The sequence below is a fragment of the Martes martes genome (genome assembly GCF_963455335.1).
Source record: "Martes martes genome assembly, chromosome: 10".
Taxonomy (NCBI): Eukaryota; Metazoa; Chordata; class Mammalia; order Carnivora; family Mustelidae; genus Martes; species Martes martes.
This window is the reverse complement of record NC_137898.1, coordinates 78,231,913-78,249,973: the sequence shown is the minus strand read 5'-3', so window position 1 is coordinate 78,249,973 and position 18,061 is coordinate 78,231,913. Positions and strand designations below refer to the sequence as shown.

Sequence of the window (18,061 nt, the reverse complement as noted above, 5' to 3'; positions counted from 1 at the left end):
AAGCCCAGGCACTAACTCCTCTATCTGCAACCATGAGCTCCCATCTCACAATCCCCGCCTCACTATTCCGTTACCTGTTCCATAAGAATCACCGTATTTTCTCTCGGCCTCTGCCAAGGGCTCCTACCAACAACTCCTGCAGGGATAAGCAGCACAGACGCTCTTGCTGGCTGGTTCTCCTCTGCAGGCTTGGGACTTGTTGACCTCCCTAACCTTTTAGGTCTCAGTCTGGGAACTAGAGCTTGAAGAATTATCAGCACCCCTAAGTCACCCATGTTCTGTATCACAGGGTGACCTCTGTGACCTACTTCCAATCCCTGATGATCACTTGTGTCTCCTCCCATCACCCGTGGCCAACTATAGCCAAAGCTCTCAGAGCTCCCCCCACTTTGCCCAGGAGGCCGTCTGGCCTTCTCTTTTCTTTTTAAATATATCTGCTGGGGGGCGCCTGGTGGCTCAGTGGGTTAAAGCCTCTGCCTTCGGCTCGGATCATGATCTCGGCATCCTGGGATTGAGCCCCGCATCGGGCTCTCTGCTCAGCGGGGAGCCTGCTTCCCTTCCTCTCTCTCTCTGCCTGCCTCTCTGCCTACTCGTGATCTCTGTCAAATAAAATCTTTAAAAAAAATATATATATATACATATATACACATATACACATATACATATATATACACACACATATATATATATATATTTGCTGGAATGTTTTTGGACAGTGTCAACCTCTGTATCGCTCATGTTGTAATAAGCATCTCTCGTAGACAGGATTCCTCCTGGCAGCCGTGTGTTGTACTCTAGAAGAAAATGTGACAAGGGTCACTTTAGCTCTCCCTATGTGGAGATGCAGAGATTCATAACGGGGACCTCAGAAGCAAGCCAGCAGATCGCAGCAATGTGACCTGCCACAGGCCCTGCTTTGGTAATGAACCCCAGAGCGCTCAAGCTCGGCTCGGAAGGTATTTCCCAACTAGATTTCCTTGTGCCTTCAGCCAGAAAGCCCCTTCCCTTTCCTGTTCAAACAGCTAGGATCTAAGTTCCCCGAGGCAAGGAGGAGAACCGTGAAGCTCAATTTGGTTCCTGATTCCTTAGTGGGCTCCTCTTTCCAGCCATCCCCCATGTCAGAAAGGAATGCTGTCCGTGGGGAGAGCTAAACCACTCCTCCTCCCTCCCTCTCCATACCTGTTACGTAACTACAGGCCCATCTCTTTAGAAATAAAACGTTTCTGCATTTTGATGAATTTGTACCCCTTCCATGCTGAAACGTATGAGTATGTGTAGTCCCGTTTGTATGAGATCTAACTCGATGGCAAGAGTGAAATGTCCCTGAGCGCCATTCTGAAGGCCTGGTGTTCATTGCAGATTACAAGAACGGCTATCAGGTACAGACCCCCAAACCCCATATCTGTTACAGAAGAAGTGCATTCCTACAGGCTGGCTAAATCCTAGAGGGTATTTTCCATAGAAAGAGGTTGCCTTGGCAAGAGGCAAAACACGTTAACACGGCCTCCATTCAAAGGCAGATGCCTGTTCTCAGCCCCAAGTACTCCCTTCATACTTCGTCCAAGGCAAGGAACAGATGTGGCATGTCTCCTTGGGGCCAAGGTGGGCACAGATGAGCCTGCATCTCTACTGTCTGAAGCTTGGGGGCTCCCTTTGGCCCAGGCAACTATAGGCCACGGCATCTATCTTTTCATATTTATTAAACCCAGGGATTTGGGACTCACTCATGGTCAGGGTGGGCTTATCTTCTCATCTTTTTCCGATCTAGGACAAAAAGGAAGTGTTTCCTGAATGCCAACCTAAGTCATCCATGATGGCGACTAGTCACTTGCATGGCAAAGCCAGAAAAGGGTGTTTGCCAAGGTTAGGCAACAGAAAAGAACTCACTTTTTCAAAATGGGACCTCTTCTACTAAGGAGAACACTGGTTTTGTAAATAACTCGGTTACACATTCAATAAACAGACCATCACCATGGACGATGGGCAGGGAGGACAGCAAACATCCATTCCTTGGTTCCACCACTCTGCCAACAGTTTGGTGAGATCAAAGATCTGGACCAGGCAGATTTGGGCTTAGTCGAAATGAGGGGGAAAGAGTGTAACAGAACCAGACAATTCCTCACAAGATAATACCAGAAACCACCTATCCTCAGCTTCCAAAGATAATGCTGTTGATCGGCTACGTCCCAAACAATGAAAAGACAAAGAAAAGGGAAAAAGACAGGATGGGAACCAGTACGCATTGAGAAACACCTGCAAGTAGAATTCGATGCTGTAATTATCTACTTGTTCCTGACTTCCTTCTGTGAAGTCACAGAGTGAGCTTATTTGCCACCACGTGCCTTGACTTCCTGGGACTGTGTACTACTTAGCTCAACGCTAAAGGACTTGAGGGCTTAATAATATATATAAAGGCCAGCACAAAGTAAGCACTGGACAAGTGTGAGCTATAATCACCATTACTGTTACCATCTGAATCCCACAGCCCCTAATAAAAAGCCTTGCACAGAGCATGGCACGCATAAGTCCAATAAATTTTCTCTGTTACGGCTAACAATTACTGAGCACTTTTTGCATTCAGCATCTCATTTTAACCTTTATAACTGCCTTCTAAAATAGGTCTCATTATCAGCCTATTAAGATGAGAAGAACAAAGCACAGGATGGTAACTTAGGAACTAGAACAGAGAGAACAGGAGCATAAAGCCCAGGCTTTCTGAGTCGAGAGTCCACGCAGTTCACTCCTTCTCTGTCCTGCTGAGAGCAGGGAGGGAAGGCAGCCACCCTTTGGTCCTTCAATCCTGAGGTCCTGGGGCCCACTGTGAGCAACTACGCCCACACTGAGCCTCAGTACGCTGCAGACAGTGACCTTTTCCCAAGTGCCACCCAACTGACCAGTAACTAACCAGTTGCTTACATATGTCTGAGCAAAGCCAAGTCCACAGTGATGTATTAAAAATACAGCATTTAAAGAGTCACATTTATGAGACAAAATGGGGGTCATGGAGGAAGTTCTTGCAGACTGGCCCTCCATCGTCAATGACTCGGGCCATATGCACATAGCCCGATCCCAGAATTGGTAGCCACTTCTTTCCTCCAAACTGACAACCTGCTGAAATCACAATCCTCACAGCCTGCCACCACTGGCCTATATCAAGTCTTTTGTTCTCCTGAATTTTCATTTTAAAGGTAATACTATTTAATTCACGCATGTGTCTTTTCTCCCAAATTTTTAGCATGCATGTTTTTTGAGGGTAGAAGATGATGGCTTAAACTAGGTTGGTACCCAATACACATGTGTCAGTTGATTTGGCCCCTAAGCCCAGGAGCAATTAGGGAGACAACATATGCTTGATGTGCTTTCAAATAATGGCTAAACCCTCAACATTGCATTGAAGAGACCTCTGGTGTTTAGATTGGTTCTGGATAATCGGTTCTAGGTAGAATCTCAAATCATGACGTTGCCAATATAATAACATAGCTCCACGTCACTGCCCTTTTTTTTCATTTTAAAGATTTTTATTTGAGAGAGAGAGAGAGTGCGCGTGCAGATGAGCACGAGCAGGGGCAAGGGCAGAGGGAGAAACAGACCACCCACTGAGCGTGGAGCCCAATGTGGGGCTTATCCCAGGACTCTTGAGATCGTGACCTGAGCCAAACTTGAGTCGGAGGCTTAACAGCTTAACCAACTGAGCACTAAGGTGCCCCATCACTGCCTTTCTTATGTATTTGGGGTCATAAAATGCAGCTCAAAATGGGAGTGACAATGTTATTTGGATTGGGGAAACAGGGTCATTGGTGACATGTAATCACCAGTCCATTTGCTCCTCTGTGCACATCGCAGGCCTTCATACACAAGCTCATTCATAAACTTCCATATTTACATGACACCTGGATGTAACGTGTCACATTCGCATGTCACTGTTGTACTGATTTCTCACAAACTTGGGCATTCACCACTCTCACGTCATACACTTATTTTTAAAGCGTGCAAACTTCAGGATTCACAGAACTGAGATCTCACTACAAAATAAAACAAACAAAAAAAAAGAGGGGAGGAGCCTTTTAACTGGGAGGGTGGATCTAGAACCCATCATACTCCCACCACACGGGGGCTACTTCCCATTTTAGTGCAGGAGAGCCCTATTCCTCAGTACAGGGTCTCTCTTCTCTGCTTCTGTTTCTTTCTAACCATGGACCCACGGGGGAGTTTTTAATTTCTTCACCTTTAAACGAGATGATCATACCTACCTCACAGGGTTGTTGCGAGAATTAAATGAGACAAGGAATATAAAGAATGCCACACTGTGTGTATCCTGAGGGAAGCACTTAAACCTGTTAGTCTCTGTCGTTACCACACACTGATCACTGGTGTTCAGAGAAGGGCAAGAAGAACCACCTGAGCATCCCTTCCTCTTCAAACCCCACATGATGAGGATCGCAGTCTCTAATGCTCGACCTCAGTAAGGGATCAAAGTTTATTCCAGCGCCACAGAAGCTTGGGCTTCTGAAGAACTTCCCTGCAGCACAGCAGAGAATAAGAGCCCATTTCAAGGCGATGTCTGGACGTGTCAGGGCAATCGCTCTCTGAGTCCTGCCTCCTCTGGGACTTGTGTGGTCCCAAAGAGTAGCCACGAGCTACATGTGCTCCCAAACACCTGAAATGTGCAGGAAGTGTAGAAGACAGACATCAAAATCGGAAGACTCAGGGCCAAAAATGTAAACTGTCTCATTAACAGCTTTCAATGCTGATTACTTGTTGAAATGATCATGGTTTTAGTTAACTAAAACGTGTTTTTATTTATTTTTTCCAAGATTTATTTATTTTTGAGAGAGAGCACGAGCTGGGGTGGGCCAAGGGAGCGGGAGAAGCAGGCTCCCTGCTGAGCAGGGAACCCAATGCAGGGCTGGATCCCAGGACCCTGAGATCATGACCTGAGTGGAAGGCAGAGGCTTAACCCACTGAGTCACCCGGGAGCCCCTAAAACGTGTTTTTAAAAATATGTTTTTAGGGGCGCCCGGGTGGCTCAGTGGGTTAAGCCTCTGCCTTCGGCTCAGGTCATGATCTCAGGGTCCTGGGATGGAGTCCCGCATCGGGCTCTCTGCTCAGCAGGGAGCCTGCTTCCTCCTCTCTCTCTCTCTGCCTGCCTCTCTGCCTACTTGTGATCTCTGTCAAATAAATAAATAAAATCTTAAAAAAATATATGTTTTTAACAGGTTAACTTAACTATGTTTTAAAATTAATTTCACTTGTTTTCTTTTAACTTTTAAAAAATGTGGCTGCCAAAACATTTTTGAGTAGACACGTGTGACTTATAACTATACTTTTATTGGACAGCACTGCTGTAGACCGTACTGAATGTACACCAAAAGGCCTCATTTGGGGAGATAATTCCAGAATTCAGTGACCATCAGAGCAATTCATGCAAAGAGACCAGCAGTCAGACTCCTCCCTGCTCTCCCTATATTCCCAGGTGTCAAGGGTGATCAAGTTATATTCAATATATGAAACCAAATGGTCATCTGAAATTAGCCCATCATGCTAACATTTAATAAATTTGGCTCATGCGATTAACAATTAAAAATTAAAAACCTTTCAAACCGTGGCAGGAAAATAAATATCAATGGATAAACAGGCAGAGGATGTGATCAAGGAATTCAAAAGACAGCTAAAGACAGCTAAAGACATATTCCAAAGCAAACTTATTAATAGAGACATAAAATCAAAACAACTTTTTTCAGTACTGACATTAACAATTCAGTTCAGCAAGTTTCCATTGAGTCCCTAAGAAAGGACTTTTTTCAAATCATATCTAGACATATTAGGATTTCACCTAGTACATGTGAAACACAATGCACAGAAAAATAACTAGAAGGAATTATAATAAGTCAGAGTGGCTCATGCTATGTGATGGGATTATGGATTTTTCTCCTTAGTCCTGTTTTTCTGTATAAAATTTCTACAATGGACACGTGGCTACTTTTTAAAAAATTCATTATCTAAGATTACTTAGATATATGTATGCTGTAGAAAAATTAGAAACTAAAGATAAGCCAAAAAATCTGCATCATTATTGTGATAATCAAAGAAAGTAAACAAAATGAGATAAAAGAATTTAAAAACAAGATGAAATCATAAAGCGCTTCTTGGCCTGTGGTGAAGAGGTTCAAGAGTTAAGACCTGTCGTTCAGCAAAAATACCTCCTGTTTACACAGAGTTTTCCCACTTAGAGTACTCTCTTCTGATTTTCTGACCTTCAGGACAACACAGCCAAAGCTTACTGAACTCTGGTTATCTCTGGACAGTGGGACTGCAGATAATTTCTACTTTCCTTCTTTCTCTTTGTTGGGGGGGGGGGGGTGGAGAAAATGGGTTTTAGAAAAAATGAGCTGTAACAGTTTTCAGATAAGGAAACTGAGGCTCAGAGAACTGATGCAACTTACTACAAAATGGAAGAGCCAGAACTCAAAACCCCTCAAATCTTCATGCAGACCCAAATCCTCCCCACCAGCCCCCATTGATTGTGCAGACACCAGCAAGACTCGTAAATGCCCAAATTAAGACTCAAGTCTGTGTAAACTAAGATCAGATTTATTTCTATGCAGGATGGACAGAGGCAATCCTCTTTGTTTGAAGAAGTCACTGGTCTCACACATTATAGCTGGAAATGTGTTAGGTTTCCTAAGAAAGTAACCTGAACTTGACCCTAGCCTTTGAAATTCCCATACTGCAGAGCTTTTTCTCAGAATAAACAGCATGTTTCTTGGCTCATCCAGCCATAATCCAGCTTAAAAGCTGTAGAAACTCCTGAGTTCTAATGCTGGTATTCAAAACACATGTTTAGCTGGTGGAATTTAAATAAGGCTCCGTGACCTCATTTCTGTTAAGGGCAACACATAGTTTTTAATCCAACAACCTTGGACCTGGCTTACCTTTTGTCCTACATAGCAATTCATGTTCATAACTCTATAAACTGCAAATTACCGCTCTGGATATACACTGACTCTGAAAATTCTCCTCCCTCCTCCAAACATTTCCAACCGGAAGCAAGATGGGACCACCAAACATTCTTTCTTATAACACAGCACATCCCAAACCCCGCGCCCACCAAGTGAGCCCTGCTCTTGGGCACCTATCTCTATCCTTGTTCATGGTTTAAACTGCACTCTGCTTGCACAGTTGGACCAACACGAGTTTCTTGGGGAGAGGTGTTCTCTCTCTTTCATTTGTCACATGCACTCCTTGGCTGTGTCCCCTCTTGGTGCCTTCCTCGTTACTGTACCCTCATTTGGCATGTTCCCAGAGGATGTCATCTATCCTAAATAAAACTAGCCCTGGAGGTTTCTCTGGGGAAAAATGCACTGTGCATTTTTAAAGGAAAATATGAGCAACTTAGGACATTAGTTACACCACACTTTCTCTCTCTGGATGCAGGAAACTGTCAGCCCGTGCCCTTTTGGGAAGGAGGGTGGTGGAGATGGCTGGCGCGGCAGGGGGGTTGGAGGAAGGGGGGAGAACCAAGCAAGCTTCTCCTTGCAAGGAGGTCCGCAGCACCTCCTGCTTGACATCATCTGTAAGATGCTTTTATCAGCCCAGACAAAGGGCTGGGTCAAAAACGCCATCATTCGTGCCTTTATAAGGTCTCCATTTACATACTGAAAATCCAATTAATACATTCATAGATGGAAAAAATACTAATCAACAGTTACCACTCTTTTCTCTGCTCCTGGAAAGCTGGTAAAACTATCTTCCTATGCTTATGTCTGGGCCTCAGTGCTTACCATGAACATCATGTATCCAGTAGGAACAGTGACAGTGCCCACCCCTCAGAAATGCAGAGATAACAGAGGAAGGTCACCCACACAGAGTGCCCGGCGCAGGCAGGCACTGAAGCTTTAGTCCTGTTCCACTGACCCCTGCTAAGGGTACAGATGGAGTTCTAGACACCGCAAGGTCAGGGCCAGTGTTAGAGAACACAGGTTTTAGTGTGTTCTGAATCCATTATAATATATAGATCATACAAACGGAAGACACAAACAGCTAATTTGCAAGGTTAAATTAACTGTTAAATTAATCCCCCAAATAACCCAGCTAATAATTGCAAAGTAAAATAAAGAATTAACACTATCTGCCCATTAAGTGAGCAAAGGTTTTGTAATGATAATGACTAAGGTTGGTCAAAGGGCAGTGACACACACACTGTAATAATTTTTACCAAGTTATCCGGTATCACGAGTCATTAAATGTTTGTTACAATTTACCCAATAATTTCAACTCTAAATAATGATTCCTAAAGAAGTGAACCAAAGTTCAGAGACCCCCCCCCAGAGAGTAGACCCCCCGGACTTCTACTGGGGCAAGGACAGACAGGGCAGTCAGCCACAACCTGAGTGAGAAGGGGACCTGGGACTCCATGCACTCTCGAAATAGACATTCAGTTGGTCCTTCTGTTTTTAGCTCCGCCTTCACACCAATTTTCAGAAACACTACCAAGTCTTAAATATTCGGGGTCTTCTCTCAGGCCCTCCCATCATGCACTCAGAAAACCACCCTCCTAGGGTCAGAGGCTAGGGGATAGGACCAGGTGTCAGGAGTCAGGGCACAGAAAACTTGATATGCATGATTGTGTTCACTATATTATTTGTAGAAACGATGATGTAAATTATATACCTTATAAAATATCACCCAGCAATAAAAAGGATGGCGAGGAAAACAAGTGCGTGGTATTGTAGAAAGAACTGATACAATATGAGTTAAAAACAAGCTAAGATACTATTGTAGAAAGAATGTGATACAACAGTACCGACAATAGCACTAACAAGCCAAGATACTACACTGAATATAATCTACGAGGATAACACATGAAAAAATGAATGTGTAGAAGAAAATGTTAACAATCGTTGTATTAAGAAAGTAGGCTACTTTAAGTGATTTTTTTTTTTTTTTTTTTGCCTTTTCGGTTTCCACTTTCGGAAATATGCGCAGACTTCTTTGGAAAGCAAACATGCACTTGACTAACATCCTCCCAACTGCTCTGACAGCCATCAGCTCATCTGCCTGCATTCACTTCCACTCGCACGGTACAGTCCCGTAAGACAAGTCACTGCCTCTAGAATGCTCTTAATGCTCTTTCCACAAAGTGAGTATGAATTATCACCCAAATCCTGGCCTTTTTTTAAAGCACAATTCTACACAGAACAACCCGTTCGATTCTCACCTTGTTCTCTTTTATATCCCTTACCACTTTCAGGTTGAAGAAAAAGGACGATGGAGCAGTAATAAAACCAGAGCCTTCTTCCTTGGCCGGCTCCTGTTCCCTGGAGGTCCCCACCAGTCACCTCAGCAGGGCCTTAGTCTCCCCATCTCTGCCAGCCTCACTACCTCACCCACGACAGGGGCCAACCTGGTGCAAGTCAATGAGGCTATAACTGATAGCTTCTCCCTGGGGTTTCCCACCAAGAGACTAAAGTGCTTTACAACAAACCACCACACATCTCCACCTTTAGCAGGTCAGGGAGGGTAAATGTATAAGCTATGGTGGGTCAGTAATGAAGGCAAGAACTCCCAAGTTCTTCCTGCTTCTGTCATAAGCTCTATGCTCTGTCTCACTTGCCTTTTGGAACTTTTCATCAGTAGGCAAACAGCCGTGAAGTCTGAACAATGCAGAGGGCCAGGAGATGGGACTCCATGACCTCACTCAGTGGCCCTTCCTTGGTGGCCAGGAAACTGTGATGTACGGACCCCACAGCCTGCAGCTTTCAAAACCACCACCATCAATGACGAACAGATAACTCTTTAGGCACAAGGGACCGTATCCACGAAACTCAAATCTCCTGGGTCAAAGGAAACTTGAACATCCCACACTGCTGAGTCTCAGATCCCACCCTGGGAGTTCAGACCACGCTGGATGTGTCTGCGGCAGGACTGGTGTGCATGTACCTTTATTGACTCTGTTGGCCCAGGGCTGGGCCACTGGAGCCATGCTGATGAGCCATGGCCAGGCTCACAAAGGGGCCTTTCGGCTCTGGGGCCGAGCCTCAGTGGCCTGTTACCTCTCTGGGGCCATTTTGATGTGCTATGTCAGTCCGGCCACCAAGCCTGGCAATTAGCTCAAATCCCTCACGCATTTCTTCTTTTTTTTTTTTTTAAAGATTTTATTTATTTTATTTGATAGATCACAAGTAGTCAGAGAGGCAGGCAGAGAGAGAGGAGGAAGCAGGCTCCCCGCTGAGCAGAGAACCCGATGCGGGGCTCGATCCCAGGACCCCGAGACCATGACCTGAGGTAAAGGCAGAGGCTTTAACCCACTGAGCCACCCAGGTGCCCCCTTTTGACGTCATAACTTTGAGACAAATGACACTTTCCACAAATAACTGGGTAGATCTCCTATTGCTGCTTCTCTTCGTCCCTTACCGTCTCCCACCTCCTACCTCACCTACGGCCAGACGACAAAAAAACAAAATGACCCACGTTATGCATTGCTGTAAAGCCAAAGAGAAGAGGAAGGCTTCCTTTGGGGATGTCCCCACCTTCTAGCAAGCTCTAAAGGCTGAGTCAAATGTTCAGGAAAAAATGTGAAACATCACAAACTCTGCCATGATCCTGTGATAAACATCCTTGACGACTATAAACAAGCCTCTTGAATCAATGTGGCACAAACGCCAGAGATCTGAAGACTTTTCTTCCCCCCTCTTCAAACCTGACAATTTTAAAGTTCAAATGTCTCCTGTGGCTCGAGGAACTACGAAAGGGTAAAAAACAAGAGCCCTGCAGGCTCCATCTTGGATTCCTCAGTCAGACTATGATGCCTTTGGGGAGAATGAGGTCCACAGCCTGGCAGAGTTCTCCGAGGTGCTATCCTGCTTCCGAGCTGGCATTCCCAGCCTAACACACAGGGAAATGTGTCAGCAGCTGGGAAGCAGAGGGCAGGCGAGCCAGCTCTCTCCCTCTGCCAAGGCCCACTCACCGCCTTTTCAGAAGACGTACAGCCAAGGTGCGCTCTGCACACAGCTGCTGGGGTCACCCAGGGAAAACTCAACTCACCTGATTTGGAAAAAGACAGATAAAGCCCTTCGTGAGAATGACCACAGAGCCAAGAATAGGCAGTGGTCACTTGCCTTCCCTTCTCCTGCTCCACGCTCTCTCCAAGAAGCCTGGCAGCATTGAAATGCTGGTAACTCCCGAATTTGTACCTTCAGACCCAATTTCTCTCTTGAGAGTTTGATTTCCAACTGGCCTATTGTTTCTCAGCTTCTGGGTCTAATCAGTCATTAAGTCCTGTCCGTGTGACTTTTCTGCCTCTCACAGCACATAATGTTCCCCTGTACCTCCGGCCTCCAACGTAGGCCGTGCTCACCAGTTCTTAGCTGGACTACTGAAATTGTCCCTGGAGGTCCTCATGGCCTCTGGTCCTGTTCCTCTGATCCATCCCCGACAGCCACTGAAGTCAGCCTAATAAACACACACAGAGTCTCTCCCTGGAAACACTGGCTTTCCCAACTGCTTATGGCTAAATTCCAAACTCCATAGGAGGACTCCCAGAGACCTCGACGGCTGGTCTCAGCTCCGTGTTCTAACACATCTCTGCCACTGCTGGCCACTCCCTAGCCCACCCGTGGTACCTGGGTGCGTTCCAGACCAAACCGGCCCATTCTCCCCACACAGTGCATTCCGATACCCCATCTCCTCACATGCTTTCCCCATAGCCCTACTGGTCCTTTGAGACCCAGCTTGGATGTCAGCTCCTCTGTGGGGCTCTCCCCAGTGCCTCCGGTTGTGAGTCATACGATCTCTCTGGTTCTAAGTACTCCATGTACTGCCTTCAAACAGCCCCTACAGAGCAGTGATGGGCTCAGGGGCTGGTCCCACCAGGAGAGCGAGATGAGGTCCTTGAGGGCGGGAGCCCTTCTTTATCTCAAACTGGGTACAAGGCCGCACAGAGGAGACACTTGGTAAGTGTTGCTGAATCCAGCCATCAATAGGAAGGATTAGAATTAGGGCAATGGAGGGAACAGCTGTTGATGGTCAGGCCACTGGAATCTCGTTCCAGCGGCCCAGAGCGGCAGACCTCGGAAACGTAGGCGTCTCTCCAGGCTTTAGTGTCTCATCTGCTCAGTACAGAGGTGAAACTCTAAGATTTCTACGGCCCCTTTAGCTCTGCCATTCTAGCATTCAGACTACGTTTTCCTCTCAAATCTACAATGAAGAATGGCTCCATAAAGCCCCATGGTAATAATAAGCTCCAGGAGTCTGGACGCTCTCCACAGAGCCAGCCAGGAAAACTGCCGCTTTGCCTGGCTACTAGGCAGAGCTCCCAAGGACGGCCAGCGACCGAGGCTCCTCCCCTCAACTCATAAATCCCCGATGGCCTTCTGCTACATTTGGAGACAATCCTCCATTGATCTCTGTTCTGTTTCACTCTACGTATTCCGGCCCAGAAGTGCCTTATTAAGTATCACGCGCAAGGGAGAAAAAAAAAACAAAAAACCCGATGGCTTAAACCCAAACCGCCTTGAAAATAACAAGTGCGGAGAACATGTCGAAAAGCCAGGTTAAACCCATGGGCCCGAGAGAGAATCACCTGGTCACCCCATACTCTGGGGGCGGCTGGTACCGCAGGACGGCCACTTCCGTTCTCGCGGGCTGAGGAGCGGGGTACGGCTTGACCATCTCGTGCAGCATCGCTGGGTGCTGGTCGCTGTAGAAGAGTCCGTGCTCCTGGCTCTTACTGACGGGGGACACCATCTGCTTGGTCTTGTAGGGGTACTCGGGCGGAGGACCCCGGGGGTCCAGCCCTTTCCCCGCGGGCTGGGCGGGGGAGGGTCCCCCTCCCGCCTTGAACCCCTTTCCGCTCCCGGAGCCAGGGAGGTGCTGCTTAGCACCGTTCCTCTCCAACGACAGCTGCATGATCCTCTCACTGAGAGAGCGCACGTGGCCCTGCTTGAGCTCTTTCAGCGCCTCGTCCTTGTGCGCCTGTCCGCTGCTGGCACGGCTCACCGTGGGCCTCCCCTCGGTCCGGGCCTTCTGACCGCCGGCCCCGGCCATGTAGTAACCATGCCCGACAGTCCCCTGTGGCGGCGGCGGCGGCGGCGGCGGCGGCTGCCCCCGAAAGAACTGGGACTGCGCCTTGGCCTCCTCGTACGTGGGCAGCTCCTCGTTGTTGTGCTGAGGCTGCGGGGGCCGCACCTGCTTCTCCATCGCCGTGTTGTCCACCTGGCGTTCTTGACCCTGCGGCTCCTGGCGCGCCGCCTGGTAGACCATTGGTGGGTCTTCTTGCGCGAGGTTTTCCGTGGAAGAAAAGCTGTTCGTGGGGTGGGCGGGTCCTGCGCTCCCTGTGGCCTGGTGCTGAATGGCCAGCAAGTTCATGTTCTCGGTCGGGGTGCCATACCGCAGTTGTTCCTGGATCAGCCGCTGTAACACTGTCCCAGCGGCCGCATCCTCGGAACCTCTCATCTCCACCTCTGACGTCCGCAGGAGGCTTGGGGGCTGGAAGTGACACGGGGGTTCCTCAACTAGAAGGCAAACAGAGGGAAAAGGGTGTCAGGATGTGCCACGGGGACTCAGGTCTGGATCGACGCGCTGAGTAATTAACATGATAGCTACTGTAGCCTTTATTCTTTTTATTTTATTTTATTTTATCATTTTATATATTTACTTACCTATTTATTTATTTTTACAGATTATTTATATATTTGAGAGAGAGAGTGCATGGGGGGAGGAACAGAGGGACAGAGGCTCAGCAGGGAGCCTGATGTGAGGTTCAAACCCAGGACCCTGAGATCATGACCTGAGCTGAAGGCACCCAGGCCACGCAGGTGCCTGCTACAGTAGCCTTTAAAGACAACATTTCAAATACACTGCCACCTCCGTTTACCCTGAGTTTCTCAGGGAAGTGTTGCTCCCGTTCACAGCATGTCTACTACTCTCCATTCCCTCATCTCCTGCTTCCTCCTGGACCTTGCTCTGTCCTTCACCCCCTCCCTTTCCTTTAAACTCCCTGCTGGCTCCTTGCCTTCCTCATATAAACATGCCAAATCTTTCCCATCTTTAAAAAAAAATGGAAGCAAAAAAACAAGATCAAACAAAAAGGAATCCCCTTTTCTTGGCCCTAGCCACATACCTCTAACTGCCTCTGTGCATCTGTACTCCTGTTCTCTTCTGATTGTCCTCGGTAAGCAGTCTACACTCCCCATCTCCACTTTCCAAATGCCCCATTTGCCACGCTCCCTACAGTTCTGATTAGCAACCAAGCCCAACGAGAATACTCCATCTCCCGTATTACACACCTCACCTGTGTGAAGCATTCCAGACTTGGCACGGTGATCATCTACTTCCTGAAGCATCCAGGTCTCCCACCTCCCACCCCTGCCCTGGTTCCGGCTCCTGCCTCTCTGTGCACTTCTTCTCTGGCTCCCTCTTCTCCACCTGCCTCTTAAATTCTGGTTATTTCCCAGAGCTCTGCCCTGAAAACTCTCCCACCCTCACTCAACAGAATCCCAGGCCATCACACCAGTCACCCATCTTTGATGACTGACTCATGACCCCCATCTACCGCCCCCAGCAGACGGCCCGTTGGTTCTCCACACTCAACATGTCTTCCTGGCCCCCAGCACTTACTCACCCACCAAACCCCATATCCCTCCCTCATCTACTCCTTGCCAAGCCAGAAACCTGGACGTTTTCCAAAGTTCCTTCTCCTCCCTTACCTCTAGCATCCAGCATTAGTCTGCCAACTCTACCTCTTAAACACCTCTCCTAACCTTTTTCATTCCCCTCCAGTCTCCAAGTGTATTATTGGTAACCACAATGTAATCGTAAGAGCCATTTTAAAAGTACATATGATGCACCAGGTATTCTGCTAAATTCTCTCCATATGTTATTTTGTATATCCCTCAAGATAATCGTACCAGGCACATACGATCATATGTGACAGATAATTTCCCCTATCTCACAGATGAGGAGAGAGGCTCAGAGAAGGCAAATGACAGGAGTCACAGAGATAGGAAGAGCCAAAGTCGGGATCTGACTTGTTCTACAAAAAAAGCTGTGTTTATTCCACAACACTGCAAAGCCCACGGTGTCTCATACCCAGACAATTCCAGCAGCCTCTTATCTATTTTTCTGACACTTGGTCCCACCTCCAAACCCACCCCGGAGACCTTTCCTATCTTCCACGTTACCCTGAAAGACCCTGAAAGACTCTTCAACTAGGAAAACCTAACTATATCACTCCTCTGCACAAAATTCCTCAGTAGTGAATTACAAGATGAAACTGACATCCTACCCTAGGCTGCAGCAGGTACAGGGTAACCAGCAACGGTTCAGGCCACCACCACTACCTCCCCTCCCGGGCCACCCCTCAGTGCGTGAGTCCAGCAGCACCTAAGACCATATAGCTCCCAGACATGCAAGTTCTCTCCTGCCCCTAGGCTTTCGCTCACGTTCTTCCCTCTGCCAAGAGGGATGCACCTCACCAGGTCTTCTTGGGAAATTAGTAGACATGCTTCAAGTGAGGGCTCACAGCTCCTCTGGAGTCTAACCTGTCCCACTGCAGCCCAGCAGCCTTGACCCCTCCTCCTAAGTGCCTTCCTTCTCCATTTGTACAGATCACCATTAGAACCGTTATCGCAGTAGATAGCAGCGATTATTTACCCAAGACTCTCAACTTCTTAAAGGCAAGGATCACGCCAACCCATCCCGGTCTCACTAGTGCACAGAGCCCAGTGTCTGTATGTAATGGGGGATCAAACACTTAAGAATTCCTACATGAGTGCCATGAAATATAAAATCTGTCCATTTCACAATACTAGTAAGTAGTGTATTGAGGAAGTTACATAGCAGTAGGATAGTAAAAATTCTAGCACTTACTACAGGCATGATCTTGAGCAAATCACCTACTATCTCTGAGCTCCATCTCCTCATGGGTAAAGGGAGGGAACTGAGCTAGGTCATCGCCAAGCAGCCTCACTTCTACAATTCCAGGCAATGATGGCTCTGTTTCTATATATACACAGAAGACCTCGTCTCCCCCCAAACCATCTTTCTTCCCCAAGGCTGCCTTTTTGTTTGTTCGTTTGTGTTTTCTGTAAGTGGCAGCCTTATCCTGTAAGCCATCCAGACAGAAACTTCAGACGTACGTACTTTCGGCCCTTTGTCTCTTTTTCTCTCCACATTTGATCAAGTGCCAAACTAGTTTTTCTTGGTCCAGTAAAATGAGAAAAAATAAAGGTGGTTGGATATGCTTACAAGACATATAAACATATGTATATTGCCCATATACACGTGTGTACCCACAGACGCTTGTCATTAGGTTTATGCCTCTATCTTTTTTTAGGCAAGGGCTATGAAAGGTCACATCCCTCTTACTCTTTTTGGTATTAAAATATGACAAAAGGTGACACTAGATGACATTTTTAGTGTCTTAGTGATAGTAAAGGACTGCAACCCTAATTTCCATGCCCTCAGCCACTTCCCAGGTGCCTGCTCTCCCTACCACTTGTCTTAGAGGTCTCGAATGGCCTCCTCACATCTCTTGCCTCTGGCCTCTTCTTCCAATCCACACTGCATTTATGATTGATCCTCTTCTACCAGAATTCAAGAACCAGATGGCAGAGTTTTATCTGCTATCTTCACTTCCTATCTCTCCAGTGCCTAGAACACATCCCTGATACACAGAAGGCATTCAGAAAATAATTGTCCTGCAAATTCAAGAACTTTAGAGACTAGGTCCTGAAGCTCATGATCAGAACTCTGATCATACCGGTCTGCCTCTCCGCTCCCCCACACCCTCCAATCACACCCCCAAGACCTCAGGCAAGTTATTTGGTTTCTCTGAACCTCTCTCCTCTGGGAAACGGGTAGACTTCATATCTACTCCATAAGACTGCATGTGCAATAAATTCAAACTTATTCCCTACTTTCCAAGAAAGTATACTGTAACTAAGATATAAGCCCAAAACTCAGCAATAAAAAATTGCAAACACAAAAAACAGGTTATTGGAAGTCCATGTAAGATGAATTGCCAAAGAACTATAATAAGCGATGAAAAACCCAAGGAAAGAGAGATCAGTGTGGGCTTCGGTGGGCCACACACTCACTGTGCAAATCTTCCCCACCAACCAGTTACATCCAGGCCTTCAGACACGTGCTGGGGGTAGAAGGTAAAGAGAACACAGTCCCCGCCCTCAGGATAACTGTTACGAAAGGCTTGTGGCACAAGTGAATTCACATAAAAATAAACATTGTAAACAACTTGAGTAAAAATTCAAATAAAAAGACAAATGTATTTCCAAAAGATAATGGTTTGGGGGAGGGAGGTACTCCTCAAGCATGAAAACTACTGAATTTCCTTTTCATAAGCACATTTGCCAAGAACCAGGAGATCCCTCCCTATAGTGCTTTTTGTTTTTGTTTTAAGATTTTATTTATTTGACAGAGAGCAGGAGAGAGAGTGAGAGAGCACACAAGCAGGGGGAAGAGCAGAGGGAGAGGGAGAAGCAGACTCACCACAGAGCAGGGTGCCCGATGTGGGGTTCGATCCCAGAGCCTGGGATCATGACCCGAGTCGAGGGCAGATGCCCAACCGACTGAGCCCCACCAGGCATCCCTCCTTCAGTGGTTTTAAAGATTCCCTTCTAGTTTTACCAATTTCAAATGCCCTCAAAAATACAAGAAGTTTTCACACAGAAATCAGTTCCCTGCCTATTATAACTTTGAATTTCTTCTGAACTTCTCAATTATTTGCAGAAAGAGCTAAAAGTGAAAGCAGAGAAGGAGGGAAAAGTTCTGGGAAAAAATGCTACAAAAATGTATATAGGAATTACAGAAAAATTAGGGAATAAATGGTATGACTCTCAAGTTCCTACATAAGAACCTGTCTATTGAGAGTCACATATTATTATAAAACAGTCTACTGACACCACAGCACAAACATTAAGAATAAGACACCCACCAATAAAGAGACGATCAATAATACAACTGACTGGTTTATAAAACAAGGACAGAAGAAAAATTACGCAAAAGGCTAAAAATCAGAAACATACGATCATCCTGTTTTTCCAAC

The 18,061-nt window shown here is 46.7% G+C and overlaps 1 protein-coding gene across 2 annotated transcripts in view; it reads right to left on the bottom strand.

Moving 5' to 3' along the window:
• Nucleotides 1-18,061, bottom strand: part of AMOTL1 (angiomotin like 1) — a 154,016-nt gene that overhangs the window by 50,028 nt on the left and 85,927 nt on the right. For both annotated transcript variants that reach the window (XM_080816054.1, XM_080816055.1), the window contains one exon: nucleotides 12,581-13,511. In XM_080816054.1, coding sequence (XP_080672180.1) covers nucleotides 12,581-13,511 — 931 coding nt within the window. The remainder of the gene's footprint in view (nucleotides 1-12,580; nucleotides 13,512-18,061) is intronic.